The 20,167-nt window shown below is 38.5% G+C and overlaps 1 protein-coding gene across 1 annotated transcript in view; it reads right to left on the bottom strand.

Annotated features, from left to right (window-relative positions):
* LOC130904824 (adenylate cyclase type 6-like) overlaps positions 1 to 20,167 on the bottom strand; it is a 121,516-nt gene that overhangs the window by 26,572 nt on the left and 74,777 nt on the right. Inside the window, exons 4-11 of the mRNA XM_057817879.1 lie at positions 17,894 to 18,043; positions 17,536 to 17,657; positions 12,158 to 12,269; positions 11,436 to 11,563; positions 7,783 to 7,941; positions 7,572 to 7,713; positions 7,354 to 7,482; positions 5,187 to 5,215 (exon numbers count right to left, since the gene is read on the bottom strand). Of these exons, the coding sequence (XP_057673862.1) occupies positions 5,187 to 5,215; positions 7,354 to 7,482; positions 7,572 to 7,713; positions 7,783 to 7,941; positions 11,436 to 11,563; positions 12,158 to 12,269; positions 17,536 to 17,657; positions 17,894 to 18,043 (971 nt within the window). The remainder of the gene's footprint in view (positions 1 to 5,186; positions 5,216 to 7,353; positions 7,483 to 7,571; positions 7,714 to 7,782; positions 7,942 to 11,435; positions 11,564 to 12,157; positions 12,270 to 17,535; positions 17,658 to 17,893; positions 18,044 to 20,167) is intronic.

Raw genomic sequence — 20,167 nt, 5'->3', positions numbered from 1 at the left:
AAAAATATTTGAAATATTTACTATGTTAAAGTTTTGAAGTATACACTGGGGCAAATAAGTATTTAGTCAACCACCAATTGTGCAAGTTCACCGACTTGAAAATATTAGAGAGGCCTGTAATTGTCAACATGGCTAAACCTCAACCATGAGAGACAGAATGTGGAAAAAAAAAAGAGAAAATCACATTGTTTGATTTTTAAATAATTTATTTCCAAATTAGTGTGGAAAATAAGTTTTTGGTCACCTACAAACGAGCAATATTTCTGGCTGTCAAAGAGGTCTAACTTCTTCTAACGAGTTCTAACGAGGCTCCACTCGTTACCTGTATTAATGGCACCTGTTTTAATTCATTATCGGTATAAAAGACACCTGTCCACAACTTCAGTCAGTCACACTCCAAACTCCACTATGGCCAAGACCAAAGAGCTGTCGAAGGACACCAGAGACAAAATTGTAGACCTGCACCAGGCTGGGAAGACTGAATCTGCAATAGGTAAAGCGCTTGGTGTAAAGAAATCAACTGTGGGAGCAATTATTAGAAAAAGGAAGACATACAAGACCACTGATAATCTCTCTCGATCTGGGGCTCCATGCAAGATCTCACCCCGTGGCGTCAAAATGATAAGAACGGTGAGCAGAAATCCCAGAACCACACGGGGGGACCTAGCGAATGACTGACAGAGAGCTGGGACCACAGTAACAAAGGCTACTATCAGTAACACAATGCGCCGCCAGGGATTCAAATCCTGCACTGCCAGACGTGACCCCCTGCTGAAGCCAGTACACGTCCAGGTCCATCTGCGGTTCGCTAGAAAGCATTTGGATGATCCAGACGAGGACTGAGAGAATGTGTTATGGTCAGATGAAACCAAAATAGAACTTTTTGGTAAAACACAGGTTCGCGTGTTTGGAGGAGAAAGAATACTGAATTGCAGCCGAAGAACACCATACCCACTGTGAAGTATGGGGGTGGAAACATCATGCTTTGGGGCTGTTTTTCTGCAAAGGGACCAGGACAACTGATCTGTGTAAAGGAAAGAATGAATGGAATGGGAGATTTTGAGTGAAAAAAACCCCACAGAAAATCTGTGGAGGGACTTGAAAGTCCGTGTTGCCCAACAACAGCCCCAAAACATCACTACTATAGAGGAGATCTGCATGAAGGAATGTCTGTGAACAGTAGAGGTGTGCAAAATTTCTGATTCTTAGATTATTCGCGATTCGGCCGTGGAAGATTCGAGAACGATTCACAAACATCCAAATTCCAATTATTGAAATATGCCAAGTAAAGCGAAAGTACAACACACTCAGCGCGCCGCGCGGTCTTCGGCACAATGAAGAACGGAGCGAGAGTAGCTAAGCATCATGCTTCTCATTACCCGGCCCCTCGGGTAATGCCAATGCTCAACTCACGGCTGTAGCTCAACTCATGCCACGAGATAAAAAAACACAACAACATACCTGACTGCTGCCGAAAAGCTGCTACAAAGTACATCCGCATAATGTTACGATAGATATCATTTATATAGGACTAGATGCATTATAGATCTGGTAGCGTTAGCAGCACATCTACAAAAAGCTAGATGCGGGCGTTAGTAAAAGGCCGCCATCTTAAAGCAGTACACTTTCCTGCAAGGCTGTTGTAGCGAACCTAATTAACTTTTTATCTAAAATACTCCCAAATCGGTAAAATATTGACTTGAATCTATCTTTAAAATAGTTTTAAAACTTTCACATGTCGAAAGTAGACAAAAGGGAAATTATGGAATAACGGGAGCAATTTTAACAACTTCAACAGTTGATTCACAACATTAAATTAATTGAATGTAGTTTAAAGCTGCTGATACAGAATGGGGACTGGAGTTTTTTATTTACTGTTAATTTTGTATATTTATTTCTGAAATAGTAGTTTGGTTTAGCCTGAGAGTATTTTTGAACAATTTTGGAACTAATGTACAAAACATTAAAAAAAAAAAAAAATGTTTAAAGAAGGGGGGTGCATCAATAATCGTTTTATAATCGAATCGGAGCCTCTGAATCGTAATCGTAATCGAATCTTTAGGTGCCCAAAGATTCCCAGCTCTAGTGAACAGTAGAGGTGTGCATCGGCACTGCCCTCACGATTCGATTCGATTACGATTCGGAGGGCCACGATTCGATTCAATTCGATTCGATTCGATTCAGAGGGTCACGATTCGATTCGGTTCGATTCGGCAAGGCATCGCGATGCATTAAAGCCTGGGATGCATTAAAATTCTAAAGCAAAGCATATTTTTTGTGAATCATGAGGCAACACAAGTGGTCAGACATTAAACAACTTTTTATTGACTCTTGTGTCACTCCTGGTTGAAGTCAAATGAAAATAGCATACTTTCAGATATATATTAAAAATAAAAAAAAATAAAAAAGATCACAGCATTTAATTAGTGCTTTGAATGAGACCAGAGCTTTCTCTTTTTTTACACACAGTAGCAGCCTTTCACACAGTGCAACATCTGAACTCCTGTGCAAAATCAGTAATAAGAGTCATTGTATTTTAGTCACAACGACCCATCAATAAAAATATTCAAGTAAGTATTAAAGAAAACGACAAAGAAAATATTGTAGTGCAGCAGCATCTTTATCGCAAAATGTCAATCATTTACGTGCGGGTCGGGTCGGGTCAGGCCGGACTTCTCTCTCGCTAACTTTTTTAAATAAATATATATTTGCAGACTAAAACGATGTATGGAAGTTAAACTAAGGAATACTTGTTATAAAATAAATACGTTGAAAAAAAAAAAAAAAACAGAGAAGGCGCTTTGGTAATCCAAACCATGAGCCACAGTTGAGACAGTGCATTGGTTGCGCACATGAACGCCGTGGCCCCGCCCTCCTTTTAATCTTCCCCTCGCGCTCTCGTGCTCTCCGCGAGTCTGCATCCTGGTATTTCCTTTTCGGATTTCGATACAGAGCACCAAGAGGCGAAAAGCAAACTAAAGACGGGGGGATTGAAAAGGCAAGAATCCACGAGTGGTGTGTGGAAAGGATTTAAATTGATAGTGGAAGATGCATACAGAAAAATGTGTCAGCCTGGCCGAATGCAACAAAGGTGGCGCGCGCTTTGCTCTCATACGAGAGCAGAAAGATTGGCACCTTCACGCTGAGCAGGCATTTTAAAAACAGTACTGGCCTACAAGATGATATTAGTCACACATCGTTATTATCATTTGTTTCGAGGGCTGCGCCTCTTCGTGCTAAGCAGGACATCGTGGAGTTCGTGCATGGTGTTCCTTAAAATGTTATTATTTATTAAGGCAGCTTGTTCTTTTGTGTTCTGATGCGAGTCATTAAAATAAAGAATGTTATTTAAAAGTTTTTTAGTTTATTTTTGCATATGCAGCTGTTCCTCTGTCAGAGAGGCGCGTCCATGCATGTGAGCACAATATCCGAAACAGAAATATATTTAACATACATTTGCAGCGTTATTTCGTTGTCTACGCTCATTTATAATGATAATAAAAATATGTAGACTTTTTAAACATTAAGAAAACTTACGGTTTTTTTCTGCCAACTCGAATAAATTAAAATAAATGTCTGTTGCTGCATTATGCCAAGTAAATGAGCATAAACTATCCACCTGATAGAACAGACACACAAATATAAACGATATAAATGTTTATTGAATATGCATCTTACAGTCTTGTTTATCTGGGAGAATTTGTGACAAAAGACAGGTTTTAATTTATCATTATGCACATAGGCATCGTCACAGGTGTGATCACACAAAACGCAACCACGCATTGCATCCCCGCATTTGCTCCTCCTGCTGAAACGGGCTCGGGCCTACAAATGAAATGTACATTTTCGGGGGGTTTTCGGGCTCGAGCCTACAAATCAAACGTAAAATCTCGGGCTCTCGGCCTTTAATACACGCGGGCCGGGTCGAGTCGGGCTGGATTTTTTTAGACCCGAACTAAGCTCTAATCGAGAGAGCAGAGAGATAGGACATAACATAACAATGGCTGAAGCGGAGAAAGAGGGAGCGAGAAAGATTATTGATGCACCTAACACATTGAAAGTGGAGGTCTGGAGACATTTTGGCTTCTACGAGGTTGGTGGGAAACTTGACCAGAGTTAGGTTGTGTGTAAAAAATGAAACATGAGAATAATAATAAAAATGGGGAAACCAAATCCGTTGCATCACCAGAATTGCGCAGGGAAGATTTTTGAACGTACTTATATATTTTAAAATGCGCTGAATCGATTCGGCTTGTTGCCCGCATCGAATCGAATCGTCCATGCCCCGCATCGGGATGCATCGCCGCATCGATTATTGTTGACACCCTTAGTGAACAGTGTGTGAAAAGCGTGTGAACAGTTACAGAAAACGTTTGAACTCTGAGATTGCCAACAAAGGGGTACATAACAAAGTACTGAGATGAACTTTTGGTATTGACCAAGCAATTTTCCACCATGATTTGCAAATAATCTGTAAAAATTCTTTAAAAATCAAACAATGTAATTTTCTGTTTTTTTTTTCCACATGGTCTCTCATGGTTGAGGTTTATCCATGTTGACAATTACAGGCCTCTCTAATATTTTCAAGTGGGAGAACTTGCACAATTAGTGGTTGACTAAATACTTATTTGCCCCACTGTATATCGAGTAGAACATAATATTTAATCAGACAATGATTTAAATAAAAAAGAAATATGTGAATAAATTAAGGGTCATTCAGGGGCTCCTATGGTCCTGAGGACTGGGACAACATAGTCAGTCCCCCCCTTAACAGGCTTGTGCCTAAGGGAGGTGCCTGTTTTGGTTTTAGGTCGCTAGCGCCTTTGGTTTTGAAAATATTTGAATTTTAAAGTTTTTGAAAATAGGCCCCCAACGGATCGGGCTGATGCCCCGTGTCCCATCAACTGAGAGTGAAATCTATGTAACTTTATTCTCGTAATTTCATTTGTTCCCCCTTTCTTTGTGTGGCCTTAATATTCCGTTGTAAGAAAGTCTGTATCTGACAACCTGACAAAAAATGCATTAAAGAAAAAATATTATGATCTTTTTATAGTTTAAATATGTTTGTCACTTAGTTTGAACAAACGTTCATTCGCTGCCAACCCTCCCAGTGCAAATGGACCGTCAATAGTATTCAATGAGTTTATAATAAAAGATCCAAAACATTTGATAAGGGAACAACTCACATGTCCTTGCTCGATGCTTCGTCGATGCCCTGAGAAGACAAAAACAGAGAGAGTGAAAAGGACTATTATGGTGCAGCCAGAGTGTGGCAAGAAAAAAAACAAGAAAAAAAAAAAAAAAAACAAGAGATCCTAAGACAAGCAAAGCTACTGTACATAATCCCTAAGAGGCACAGTTTTAATTAATGCTCAGAGGCTCCAAATTACAGCCTCTTTGCCACAAGGGTTCAAAACCCACTGAGACAGCGAGGGAAATGAGGAGGAGAAGCCAATGATACTTGTTCTTGAAAACTTCACAAAGAAACCATGTGCTGGAATCCCTTGTGTAGTCATACACAGTGGATCCATGGATATTTGTAGTTCAACATTCAGGAATTCCCTTTGCAGAATATGGGTTATTCCAGAAGTGGGGGAAATTTTGGCACCAAAATGCTTGAAAAATAAGCCTTCAGTGAATATAAATATCGAAATAACATGGTTGCAAATTCATACTAATATTAGCTTTTTCTCATGAGTAGACGCTAACTCTTTAGTTATCTGTTACTGCTGATCAAATGGACAAACTTACAGTACTTCAAAAAGAATAAAAAATCTGTCTCATTCTGATCTAAAGGTTGTATGAGGTAGAGTAAGACATTTAATCAAGGCTAACACTTTTATAAACGTATAAAATTTATAACAGAGGACATACAGGACAATTTCTTTAGCTGTTCTTTTGGAAAACTGATTTTGTCAGATATAGGGTATTCATTGCTTTCTTCTAGCATGAGAAAAAGGTTTTGGTAACAGGATTTCAAGCACATGCATCCCAACAATAAGAATTCCCATTTGAAATATTATGTTTGAAAAAAAAAAACCCCAAAAACAAACAGACAAATGTTCCCACAGTTATAAGAAACAGTGAAAAGTAAATCAAATGTTATTTTAACTATTTTATTTAAGATTCATTTTGGTCATCATAGGAGTAGGACAAGAAAAAAATAGCATTTTAGAGGATACTCCAGACAGATGTGATGCAATATAAAAATATTTTCAAGGAACTTTTTTTTTTCTTCTTTTTTTAGTGTTATTATTATTTTTTATTTATTTGTTTTAGATTTGGTCTCAGGACAAGTAAATAATACTCAGAAACTGTATGTTTTACAATTTGTACAAGGGATATTTAGGGTGGGAGGTAAAATGTCCTTCAATTCTGGATCGACTCATATAGTTTTGTTTAGGGTTGAGGATCGTTTGAAATTGAACGACTACGGTCCCGATTCCACGTTTCCATTACGGGTCCAAACGATTCTTGATTCTGATTCTTTTAAGAGGCAGGATAATAAATAAATAAATAAAAAAGAGGCAGGGTAAAAAAAATTGTATAGTTTATGTTATTGTCTTAACTTCTCAATGTTTTTTTTAAATTATATGAACTGCTCACAGGGCTATTTTTAACCTGTATATAAATATCAGTCTTTGAACTTGAATGTGATGAAGTTTCTTTCCACAGAAGTGCACTTTCACAAAGTTGTTTATTTTTCAAAAACGGAGAAAACATTTACACATTCTTTTGCCATACATGTACCTTTGCTGGGAGCTACGACGAAGCATTAGTATAAATTCTTCTACTGATTATAATTTGATGATCTTTTGATATTGTTGATTTTAACGGAAGCGGCAACGCGCTATGTAATATGCGTAGCTGCTTATATAGGCTATATAGACTGAGAAGTCTACTGCTTTAAGATAGCGGCTGTTTAGTAACGCCGACGAGCCTGTCATTTCGCATCTAGTTCTATATACATGTGATATCTACCGTAGCACGACGTAATAATACCACTTATTCTCGTCCATCCATCCATCCATCCATCCATCCATCCATCCATCCATCCATCCATCCATCCATCCATCCATCCATCCATCCATCCATCCATCCATCCATCATCTACTGCCCCATTGATGCTCGATGCCCAACCCTAGTTTTGTTAAATGACTGGAATAAGCGTCAACAACGTATAAGCATTAATGGAATAGTCTTTGAATATTATTTATTGTATGAACATTTAATGAGTTGTGAATATTTTGGCAAGCCCCTTCTAGTAAGCTGCTTAGAGATAATTATGAATTCTGTCGGAGTCAGTGAGTTAATGAAGCGGTCAAATTCATATTTTCTCTTAATTAATCATACTATGTGCCGGAAGACTTTGGATTCCTTGGTTCTGGAGAATGATCGATCAGGCACCCAACGTGGCATCAATCCTTCAGCAGAATTTGCACGGGCTCGCAGCATCTTCGCCATCATGGCTTTCTCCTCTTTCTGAAACAACAGAGTGTTTATGTGTCATGGTTGAATTTTCGAAATGAACTTTTTCTTTTGTGTCATTTGATGAGATCTTCTGTGCTCACCCTCTTTTGGCTGCACCCCAAAACTAGAAAGGTTTCAATGTTGTTCTCCTTCAAGTAGGCGTTTCTCTCCCCTCCGAACCCGGGCTCCACTTCGTAGTCTTCGTTGAGGTACTGAAGAGTGGCTTTGGTGATGTGGATGCGCCTGAGATACAAAACGCATACAAACAAAGTTAGAAATTGTGATGGCAGAAAGAAGGTTTGAGGAACTCACCCGGCCTTCCCGCCAGCCTCCATTTGGTTGGCGAGCGTCACGTCGTTGGACCAAACGTCAAACTGCCACTTACGCAGGCCCAGCACGCCGCAGTGAACACGGCCGCTGTGGATGCCCACTCGCATGTTCACGTTGACTCCTGTCACCTCTCTCACAAGTCTGCACACACAGCCCCACACACACGTGTACACAAACATGATTTATAAATTTTGAAAAAAAAAATGAAAAAACAACCCAATTGATTATGTTTGGAAGTAACATGTACAAGTAAATCGAGTCAAGGTAATTTTTTACTTTGGCCATACTCAATTAAATAGATACAAACATCATGCTTATTTCATGTTTCATAATTAACGTGTTTTTTTTCTTTGAGTTGTAATCCTTAAATTTTGCCATTTTTCTAATTCTGTCAAAAACACAATCCTTGAATACAAATGTAACTATTTTTGGATACTCATTGATATTTTTTCAAGAGGTGTTTGCTGAAATTCACATGGTGGGTTATGCCATGTTCTAATACAATACACACAAACTATGTTGCCGTCAAATATAAAACTGTTGAAATGAAAACAATGATTTTCAAATGTAAACAAAAATGCAATTATGGAGTTCAAGTCTAAATCTAAACACCAAGACGGGTCTTTCTTTGTAAGTTTTTGCCATACAAGTTCCAAATCCCAGGGTCCCCCCAGGATTGATAGATCTAAATTCAAGACTTTTAAGACCTTTTTTAATGCCATTTCAACTGAAAATTAATACTTTTCTCACACCAATTTTTTAGAACATATTGAATCATATTAAATAAATAAAGCACTGAACATCAAATTTAACCTCAATTACTAAGTGTGTTTGACAAAAGAATGCACATTTATTGAAGATACAATTAAAACACATTTAAAGTAACATTATAAAGTCTGTCAGAATTTTTTAAACACACACACGCACACAATAATTATGGACAAAAAGAGGAGGAGGACAGGACTCAGACCAGCCATCTTCTGTAACAGGCTAGCCGCTAGTGCACCTGCCAAGACCCCAGTGAACATGGCTAACGCTCGAGTTAAAACGGCGAAATTCACATTCATTCGAAAGGCAAACCGAAATGTTTAAGCAGGTCCACTGCCTTCGCATACTGCAACCTATAGTATCTGGATGTAACTTGAGCCCCTATCACATACTCCAAAACAACGGGAATATCGCAGGACTTAACCGTGCATCAGTTTTGGGTGAAAACAATTTCCCGTGTCGACTGACATGGGAAGCAGTCGTGTGCGTGAAAGCAGGCGTTAAATTCCCGGATTACAGCAGTTGGTTGATGACTTAAATATCATAGCGGCGGCCGATGTAACTTCCTCCCTCTTCGCAGTAAGAGGAAAAGCGGTAAATAAACATTGCTATTATAAACATAGCAAGCTGGAAACAGCTAAATTAAACTGAAAACATGACCAAAATTAAAATGTCAATTATCATTATTATTATTTCTCGCTAACTTTTTGAAATAAGTATATATTAACGATGTATGAATGATAAACTAAGGAATACTTGTTATAAAATAAATAATTTGGATAAAAAAAGAAGGCACTGTATGGTAATTGCAGAGCTAGAACGTGCCTATACGCCCTTTTTAAACGTCCCCTCTGCGAGTCCGCAAAACCGCATCTGTTTATTAACATTTAACAAACTTTTCCAGCGTTATTTCGTTGTGTAAATAAATTTATAATGATCATAAAAATATCTAGTCTATTTAAACATTAAGAAAATGTGCGTTTTTTTCTGCCAACTGAGAATTCGTTATAAAAGACAGGCTTTTATGCAGACATCGTCACAAATGTTATCACACAAAACGCAGGTCGGGCTTTAATACCCGCGGACCAGTTTGGGTCGGGCTGGACTTTTTAGGCCCGATTTTACCTCTATCTTAAAGTCTTGATGAGCTTAAATTGGCTGCAGTTATGAAGTCGGGAATGCTCCCTCCGGAAAAAAACACTATTTTAGCAACATTATGTTTAACAAACTTTTCCAGCGTTATTTCATTGTGTAAATGCATTTATAATATTCATAAAAATATGGAGACTATTTAAGCATTAAGAAAATGTGCGTTTTTTTTCTGCCAACTGAAAATTCGTTACAAAAGACAGTTAAGACATCGGGAACGCTCCCTCTGGAACAAAACGCAATATGACCAACATTGTGACAGCCGATGCCGACCAAAAATGACGTAATATCCGAAACAGATCACCAATGGACTCATTTGAAGTATATGAATGGTGGTCTGTTTTGGTGTTCAGAATCCACAATATTTCTGCCTGCAGGGTTTTCGTTCCACCGACAAACGGACGCATTCCCGATGCAGAGGTGGATGGATTCTCCGTTTTGCCGGTTGTGGTGGTTTGGCACGCACGAGTTGCATTTCGATTTGTAGTGCAATGCATCGTAAAAATTCTATGCATCATCTCTGATTTAAAAAAAAAAAGAAAAAAAAACTTCGTCACGGATATAATTTAGGTTGCACTGAGATGTTCTTGAAAATTAATACCACGGTGAAAAAATTCCAGACTTACAAAAGCTAATTTAATACTTTTAATACCTTCAATAATGGAAAACTAAATTCAATGCTTTTTTAATACTTTTAATAACCCGCGGGTACCCTGAAATCCTACATGACACATCTTAAGTTGCACTCCAGTCAAGAAATTTGATAATAAATACCCGCTGTTCATTTATTTATAAATGTACCAATTGTTCATGGCCAGGAATGTAATTAATGTAATGTAAATGTTACTGAGTGACGTTGTAAAAAATCACAAATAAAATTGATAAAATATAGATAAATAATAAAATATAGATAAAAGAATTGGTAAAGTGAAAATAAAGCTGTTTTTACAATACTCACCAGCAAAGCACTATACTATGGTTTGCATTATGTCGTACAATGGAAATATGTAAAAATATTAACCATTTGTTGACTTTTTTTTTATATTTGCTAACAATTTCTTTTTTTTAGAAAAAAAAAAAGAAATCAAGACTTAGGCAATTATCTTAAGTAGGTGTCATCGTCTACTGACGCGTCACCTGTGTTCGTCTACAGCAGGGGTGCCCAACCCTGGTCCTCGAGAGCCCCTGTCCAGCTTGTTTTCCGTGTCTCCCTCCTTTAACACACCTGAATCAAATGATCGGCTAATCAGCAAGCTCTGCAGCAGCCTGATAACGATCCTGATTAGTTGATTCAGGTGTGTTAGAGGAGGGAGACATGGAAAACAAGCTGAATAGGGGCTCTGGAGGACCGGGATTGGACACCCCTGGTCTACAGCCAAAGACTTCAAGTGAATCTGATCCTGAAGAATTTTGTAAGCCATTTCAGTTTGTTTGCTACTTTTTGTTTTTCACAGCGTGATTGTCGTCCTTGGTGGAGTGATTTTTTGTTTAAAGATCGTGCCTTGTTTGTTTTTAAACTGAGTGAAAGTTTAAAAAAAAAACAAAAAAACAAAGACCTTTTTTTTAACCAATAAAACATCTGAATCCTGCCTTGAGTCCAGTCCTCCAGGTAAGTGATGATAATTAGAAGGAATTTACGAAAGTCAATCTCATCAAACGTCAAGCTACATACAACTGATATAGTGTATGTAAATATATCTATCGTTTATCTGACTTACGAGATGGCTTCGATCATGTCCACACCCATCTCCACGCAGCAGTGGGCGTGGTCAGCCCGGGGTTCCGGCAATCCCGACACGCAGTAGTAGCAATCCCCCAGAATCTTGATGCGTAGGCAGTGGTTTTCCTGCAAAGTAAGGACATTCAATAAGCACAAATACACTATACAGCGGGGAGAACAAGTATTTGATACACAGGCAATGGGAAAACCCATTGGCAGTGTATCAAATACTTGTTCTCTCTACTGTATATGCAGCAGTCTATAATCTGAACTGCTCTGGCTTCATGCAGCAATCATTCATATTGCACTAGAGTGCTGCAGGGCATGATGTCACGCATTACGTGATGTGGAAGATAGACAACGTGAAATTAAAATGAAGTTGTTTACTGTATGAGTGTCTTCTATATCTATAGCAGTTAGCTCTTGTGTGCCACAGCGTCCAAAAAGAAGAGAAAAAGGGTGGTGATATCAATGTATCGCGATCAAGATCCAGAAAGACGACAAAAACAAAACATGCCAGAAGTCAGTGAAGCTGAGATAAAGGGATTGCTTGAACACTTCAAATTCCTAGTGTGTTTCTAACATACTTGACCAACAAAGATAATTCTGATTCTGAAACTATTGCCTGAGATGACTCATCAACCCCGGCGTTGTCCATCCAACTGGTGTTTTGTTCAATGTCCGTCAGTTTTCTAACAGTTCGCTGTTGTGGATGCTCACCGATGCCAACTTATCGAAGCGGGCGAACAGCTCGTTGAGGGTCATGACAAGTTCCTGGGCTGTGCACTGAGACGCCAGGCTGGTGAAACCTTCGATGTCCGCGAACAAGATGCTGCATGGGAAAACACACACAGGAACAATTAGCTTCAAGAACAAAACAACATTATTAGTGTTGCGACAATACTGATGGTATTTGTACTGATTCGCAAAGGTGGGTAGACTAACCATAAATTGTACTCAAGTAAGAGTAGTGTTACTTCAAAATAATATTACTCAAGCACAGGTGAAAGTATTCATCCCAAAAATTTACTCTAGTACAAGTAAAAACATATTCGGTAACTGCTTATAATGTCTGATATATTTTTAAAACAATGTAATCAAACAGACAAAAACATTAAATTATGAGAAATTTCTGGAATCCCTAAATAATAAACAAATTAACAAATTAAGGAACAACAAATTCAAGTTTGTTCAAACGTCAGCTGTTTTGGCAGACACAAAAGACACTGCATTATGTAGCTGCTCTTTAGCCTAGTGTGTAAGCAAAACATGCTTCGTATACTAAGCCACGGGTGTTCATTATTTTCGGGTTCAACATTGGAGACAGTTGCCCCTGCCAGTGTAGACTAACTTGTTACATCTGATTGGTATAATGGAGTCATGTGATTATTGTGGCGACGTCTCATTGGTGAAACCAGTAGAGCCACTGTGGGTATCAATGGAAAAAATAAAGTAAATCCAATGTAGAATAATGAGGAAAAAAAGTAACGACTCTAGTGTAGCTCAAAGTAGCGGTGTGAGAGTAGCGTGTTGTCTTCACACATCTACAAGAGTAAAAGTATAAAGCATGGCAAAAATGTACTCAAATGAAGATGTAACGCGTTACCACCACCTTTGCTGATAAGGCACTAAAATATCGGTGAATACTATGAAATAATGTGTTGATGCTGTGCAATATGTACTTTTCAAGTACCCAAGATGGTACGCACGCTGCTGTAAAAAAGGTGTACTCGTCACCCTTCTTAAGATAATCATAGACGTCATTTGTGTGGCGTTCGGTTATCATTCTGCTGTAAATTGCAGTTGGTTAACACCGGTAGACGTCCACTCCATTTGAAGTGGGTAATTTGCTGCCAGTCCTCGTCAATGGCAGTCATTTCGTTCATTTGTTATTAAAAAGTATTAATATTATTAAAAACAAATTTTTTTTGGGCCCCCCAAAAAAAAAAACATGGTATCGATACAGTATCACACAAAAACGGGTTTCGGAATTGGTATCGGGAGGCAAAAATTGGTATCAGTGCAACACTTTATATTCAAATAATTCAGAATTACTTAACTGCTACTTGTATAAAAGTATATGTAAAGCAGTTGACCAAATCAGAATCACAGGCATTTACGGTGCTATTGTGTTTCTGTAAGTTTACACCTTCGATGTGGAACAGGTGGTTGCTCTCAGTGCACCACAGTATATGGGTCACGTCTAAGTGGAGAAGCTGCATCCTCCTTTCTTTGTTGTCTATCTCCAATCACCAAGGCAACCTTAAATGCACAGCTCACTTCTAACGGGTGGACAGTTACGGCCGGCTTAATTGCACTCACGAGGGGTGAAACACTAGCTTGAGTTGCAAGGTATGACCTTTAAATAAAATTTCATGTTTTTCACCAAAAACATTTTCCAAGAGGAATAGTTATTTCCTCATTTGCTGTTTTTTTTGAAACATCAGTGTCTTAATTCAAAACAGGTTTTGCTCTCATTGTGTTTTCTTTTCTGGGATTTGCTTTATTTTTCTTGAAACCAAACAATCCCCCCCCCCCCTCAGTTTTTCCCAAGCATTAACTTGCATCGGCTTGTGAATCATAGTGAGGATGAGTGTTTCTTCTTAGTGGAAAAAAAACATCTGAAGATATATGTAACGTCACAGTACTTGATGAATAAACAATTTAAATGTTGAAAAAAACTGACATAAACTGAGATGTCAGATGACATTGCTCAGCTGGCCTTCACGTCTCTTGCCCAAGAGACTCGTTGCCAAAAGCAAAACAATTTGAACATGAATTTTCCGTATTTTTCTAGTTGGCAACTTAAATCCTTAAAAAAATTGAATGAAATTTATGTTTTTATTTAATTAATTATATTAAAAAATAAGTAACATTCGAATGAACACATTTTACCATTACCATTAAATTAGAACATGTTTACACTTTACAAGGAATACATATTTTTTTCAGGCTGTAGTGTACAAACGATAACTCAATTCAAAATTAAATTGAGTCAGGACATTTGGTTTGCGCCTTCCAAATGCGCAGAGCAGGTGTGCTCATTGCCTGCATGTTATGCTGCACCCGGCTGTGTTTTACTGCCTTAAATGATCTTATTTTCAAGACGCGTTTATTCTTTTTACGCACACCTAAGAGCAGCTAGAAAACAACTTCACTGTGCCCTGTACAGTGAAACTAAAAATCCATTGAACAATTGACCATATGGCAAGCACCCCATCCAAATTTTGACAACCAACCCCAACTCATGTGCTTAACTAAAAGCTAAACCAACAGCTAGCAAGCATCTGGCAAGCTAAAGAATACACACCGTATTTTTCGGACTATATGTCGCAGTTTTTTTTCATAGTTTGTCTGGGGGTGCGACTTATACTCAGGAGCAACTTATGTGTGAAATTATTAACACATTATTATATCATTTTACATGTTATTTTGGTGTTTTGGAATGACACTGATGGTTTGGTAAACTTGTTAGCATGTTCTTTATGCTATAGTTATCTGAATAACTCTTAATAGCTATGGCCACGTTCGCGTTCTGCCTTTGGCAATGTGTGTTCAATTGTATTATTGATTTTTTTATATTGAAATGCATGCTTTTAGTTTGTGGCGCTTTCACGCCCACGTGAGGGTGCACTCGCTCTTGTTTACGTGAAGAAGACCGCTCACATGCCAGAAGAAGACGGACAGCTACGCAGCTTGAGTGAGTGGGCGAGTTAGCGAGAAAGAAACACGGCTGCGAACATACGGTCAGTTGCCACGTTTACATGGAGCCAAATATTCCAATTACAATCGGAATATTTGTTCAAACCGAATAAATGCGTTCCGTATAAACACCTCATTCGGAATGAACAGGCCCAAACCGAATGGAATTTCATTCCGTTTCACAGGGGTGGAATATTCCTTTTCCCAAACCGATTAGAAGTAAAATTATATCATGTAAACAGGGAAGCGGAATGGTGTCTGATTGCGTTCTTTCTGCACATGCTCCGTACTGACGTGGTGACGTCACTTGGTGACGTAAGTAACGTCTCTTGCAACATGGCTTCCAAGCACACGCACAGCGCACCCACACAACTTTTTAAATGAACGGCGTGTCATACTGAAGTTTTGTTTCCACTCGAAAAGTTAAAACAGCAGCTGATCTGACGATCGTTCTCCATGTTTTGCAACGTGACGCTTTGTTTTGATTAATCTGCGCATGTCAGACGGCAGTTGTCAAACGTCCTTTCGGAATAAAGGCAGTCACATGTAAACGCTGGATCGGAATAGATGAAGTGACATGTAAACAGCTGATGTGAAATTTCCATTCGGAATGATTTGAATCGGTATGAATAAAAGTCAGCATGTAAACGTGGCTATTTATGCTTGTAAAATATTTCTACAGAGGCAACACCTGTGTGTATCATCTTTTCTGTTGTTGTTGTGTGTTTTCCACCCGCGATCGGACACTTAAAGCCAGTTGTGTGGTTGTTTCAATGACGTGCTAATGCTAGCGAACGCATGCTAACCGTTTGTGTCATTGCTGTAACAGCACCTAATTATCATTTATTTACGTCGAGGCGAGCCTGTTTGGTATTGAGGACGAAATTGATTCCGCAAATTATACGGACGTCAAGCATCGTCATTTGGGAGTTTAGCTTGCTGTATAGCCAGGACTGAGCCGTAGCGTCCTGGTGAGGACAGTATATTCACATTTTGTTGTTCATGCACTGTACACTTATTCAGTATATTGTTCTCTATTGTATTTTTATATTAAATTGCCTTTCAAGATGACAGATCTGTTCTATGTGTTGGATTTTATCAAGTAAATGTCTCCCAAAATGCGACTTATATATGTTTTTTTTCTCTTCGTTGGGCAGTTTATGGCTGGTGCGACTTATACTCAGGTGCGAATTGTAGTCCGAAAAATACGGTACATCCAGTACATTTTCTCCCGCTTATCCGAGATCAGGTCGCGGAGGCGGCAGCTTCAGGTAAAATCAAAACTGTCTTTAGTTTGGCCTCATACTTTTAAATGTTGACATTTAAAATAACAAAACAGTGATAACTCAATTAAAAAAGTCTATTAAATTTTTTTTTGAAAACCGTACTTAAAAATTTTGAAATCGACTTTAAAAGAGTAATTCCCTCTTACTACAAATTCATGTGGACTCTACAGTAAAAACAGTGCATTCAATTGTGATTATTAATATACTGGATAGGGATGTGACAAAATATGGAAATGGTGATATATCGTGATACTTTGTATCCCAAAAGTTTATCGATAAAAAGGTGTCAATGTCTAAAAAATTGCTACCAAAATCTTCCACCATAATAGTGTCTCAGCTAACTCTAAGGCTGCCTTGACGGTGCCATCCATTTAGAATCCATCTAGAAACCAGAGCATTCACAGTCATTCTGTCAGATTTTCAGGGCATTTATAGGTCACTTGCTGTTCATTTTAGGGCATTTCCAGGTAATTTCCTGTTGAGTTTGACTCACTGCCTATTCATTTGGGTGATTCCCAGGTCTCTTCCTGTTCTGTAACACAAAATGAACAGGAAGTAACCCATAAAATGCCCCAAAATCAACAGGAAGTAACTTAAAATCAACAGGTAAAATGGCCGAAAATTACCTCATTGCCTGGCATTGGCTGCCACGGACGGCCATTGACGTTCAATCCATTTGAAGTGGGAGGGTTGGCAGCGAATGAACGAATGTTCATTCGCTGCCATCCTCCCACTTCAAATGGATTGGACGTCTACTAGTGATAAACTCATTCCAATTCACAGCAGAAGCTTGTTTTTCTGTTTATTAGTTGTTTTTACAATATCCTAGAATGATTTCCTGACCAATATATCGATAATCGTCGTATCGCTGTATCGTGAGATCATCGTTATCGTGAGCTTTGTATCGCAAACCGTATCGTATCGTGAGGTACCAAGAGGTTCCCACTCCTAATACTGGTGCTGCACAACACCGCCCTCTGGTGATCTAGTTACGGAAATTATGACAACGATCCCGTGTAACAACCAACCCGTTACCACTTATTGTCATATGACATTTTATAGGTAACGTGCCAGACGCTGGTGAGATAGGGATATGCGCTATAGCTTTACCTGACATTGTCATGTTTTTGAATATAAATCTTGTGGAACATCATGTCTTCCTTCTTGGCATTGATGTCAGCCTTCATCTCCATGGCGACGTGCCTTGGAAGCACTGACAGTAGGAGGCGCTCCTGAGAGACACAGGGAGTTAATTAAATAAGAGTGAGTGTGCAATCCATGTATTGAATCACATTTGAGCCATTAAGAAGACGCCTTGAGTCATGCTGCTTCGTTGGCGTGAGCGTGGGAATGTGTGAGCCATTGCTGAGGATGCGTGTTACATTGTTAAACATACGGTTGACCTTGGAAAGCTGAGACAAACAAATGTGTTGCTCTTTTGCATGCTTTTCTGTGTGCGCGTGTGTACCTGCTGCTGGTTTTCTCTTTGCAGGTGGATTCTGGCCTGGATGTATCCTCGGGTCTCCTGGAAGGCCTGCCTCTGGGAAACCTCAGCAGGATAGTGGGTGCAGATCCCAATCATGTTGGCGCACACAAAGATGACAATGTTGGCACTTATCTGCAAATGTGACGAGAGAGGTAACAATCGATCATTTGTTTCCGGCCTCTCCCAGTCAAAATGGATTGAACATCCAGCGCCATCATTGGCAGCTAGTGAGTTGCCTTCAGGGGCGGACTGGTAATCTGTAGCTTCTGGAGGATCACAGAACGGCCGGTGATCTAGACGGCCGGCGGCTGCCATACACACGTCACTGTTTTTAACCCCCTATCCTCTATGATTATCTACAGTTCGCACCCAATACGACAGGTGGCAGCAATGCGCCTGGCTGTTAACCGCCAATCTGATAGGAGGAGAACGAAGAAGTGGGCCATTGCCGCAAGGCGCTGTGACTGAAAGACTTGCTGTGGCCCACGAAGGGGTAGGATAGAGCAATAAGGGCTTTGGCGGACTTTTCTAGTTGCCACCGGGCTGAGATGGAATGAAGAGGGTTACTTGTTAGGGATATTGGCAATTGTTATCCACCAGGTAGCTACAATTTAAATGAAATAAATGGCAACTAAAGGGCTAGTATTTTAGCTGTAAAACAACGTATGCACACACAGCAGCAATATAAATTCAGAATAGATATAACAAAATATTAATAAAATGAATGGTTTTACTTTAGAGTTTAGGTAGTTAAATTGATATGATATATATTTTTAATCATTTATATATCGTTTTGTTTTCTGGTTAATACTTTCCAATGAAGGTTATGTATACAGGATTTGTCTTGAAATGTTTATTGTATTTTCATTGAAATTCATTATTTGTGTGGCAAGATTAATTATGGCATAAACAATGAAGTCATTTTATAGACACAGGGGATAGGTGTTATTATAATCAATTGGATACATAAAACCTGCTTTAAAAAATAAATTCTTTCATTTGTTTATTCAGGTTGATCATAGAGCTAGGGCAGAAGATGAATCCAACTCCAGTTCAACCTTGCAGTACTTTGAGCGCCCCAAGTCAGACAGTCACAGTCTAGACACATTTTCTTCATTTTTCGCTCAAAGTGCACGAAATTGATGCATTTTACAATAAAACATTTTTAAAAATTCTCCCGGGTGGCATGCCCCCGGACCCCCCTAGAGGGTCTGTGTTTCCCTTCATACAGCGATTCTTTTGGGCTGGGCTGAGTCAAAGTCCAGGGCTGCTTTTTAGTCCTAGTCCACCCCTGCCCTTACAAAGGGTTAAGAATTTAGTTACATTTGCAGTATGTTCCCAAGATTGTCTGTAAAACTTTAAATCCCTTTATTGGAGATAAAATATGCATGCCTAGAGTATGCAGAAGACACAGTAGTGTGGTGTATGGACTTCAAAATTACTGCCAGAATAAAAGGACTATCTCTTACGCATTTTATATTTATGTTTATTTAGATTTCATACTTTATACTTGCTCATACTTTATACTTGCAAGTCACGTTTGAGATTTTAACTTATCTTATCCTGCACTGTAAAGGGAGATTTACAATGTCATTGTAAAACTGTATAATGACAATAAATGGCTATTCTATTCTATAAAAATTTGTGATTGTATATAGAATTTACTAACAATCTATTTATAAATTATTTATATTTGATTCTGCTTGTTTCTTCAAGTATTAAGTTTCTGATGTGAAAATTGAGTGATTTATTAGATGTTGAAAACTTTCAGTAAATGAAGAAAAATTTAAGTTGCTACTTTGGGCAAAAACTTTCACTTCACAAAACTATGATATGTTAAATATTGCTATTGATCCTGAAAATATAGGTGATTATCTCCATTTGGTGATTTTTGTGGATCTAGTATAAAATCTAAGAATTTTATAGCCATTTTAAGTTTTGTTATACTTATATAAAAAATAATTAATCGGGATTTTATAAGGGAACTACTTCGAATTTTTTGATGCCGCTGCTCATGGAGACTCATATATGGTTAACAGTGTTGGGCAAGTTACTTTAAAAAAGTAATTAGTTATAGTTACTCACTACTTCTTCCAAAAAGTAACTGAGTTAGTAACTGAATTACTCTATAGTAAAAGTAACTAGTTACCAGGGAAAGTAACTATTTCCGTTACTTTAGAAAGAAGTTGTTGTATGTCAAAGAATTTGAAATTTTCTGAGCAGTATGCGAGTCAGTTGAATAGAGAAGAACAGACA

Source organism: Corythoichthys intestinalis, chromosome 2 (assembly GCF_030265065.1).
Source record: "Corythoichthys intestinalis isolate RoL2023-P3 chromosome 2, ASM3026506v1, whole genome shotgun sequence".
Classification (NCBI taxonomy): domain Eukaryota; kingdom Metazoa; phylum Chordata; class Actinopteri; order Syngnathiformes; family Syngnathidae; genus Corythoichthys; species Corythoichthys intestinalis.
The sequence above is the reverse complement of the archived record's forward strand: the minus strand, read 5'-3'. Positions and strand labels throughout refer to the sequence as shown.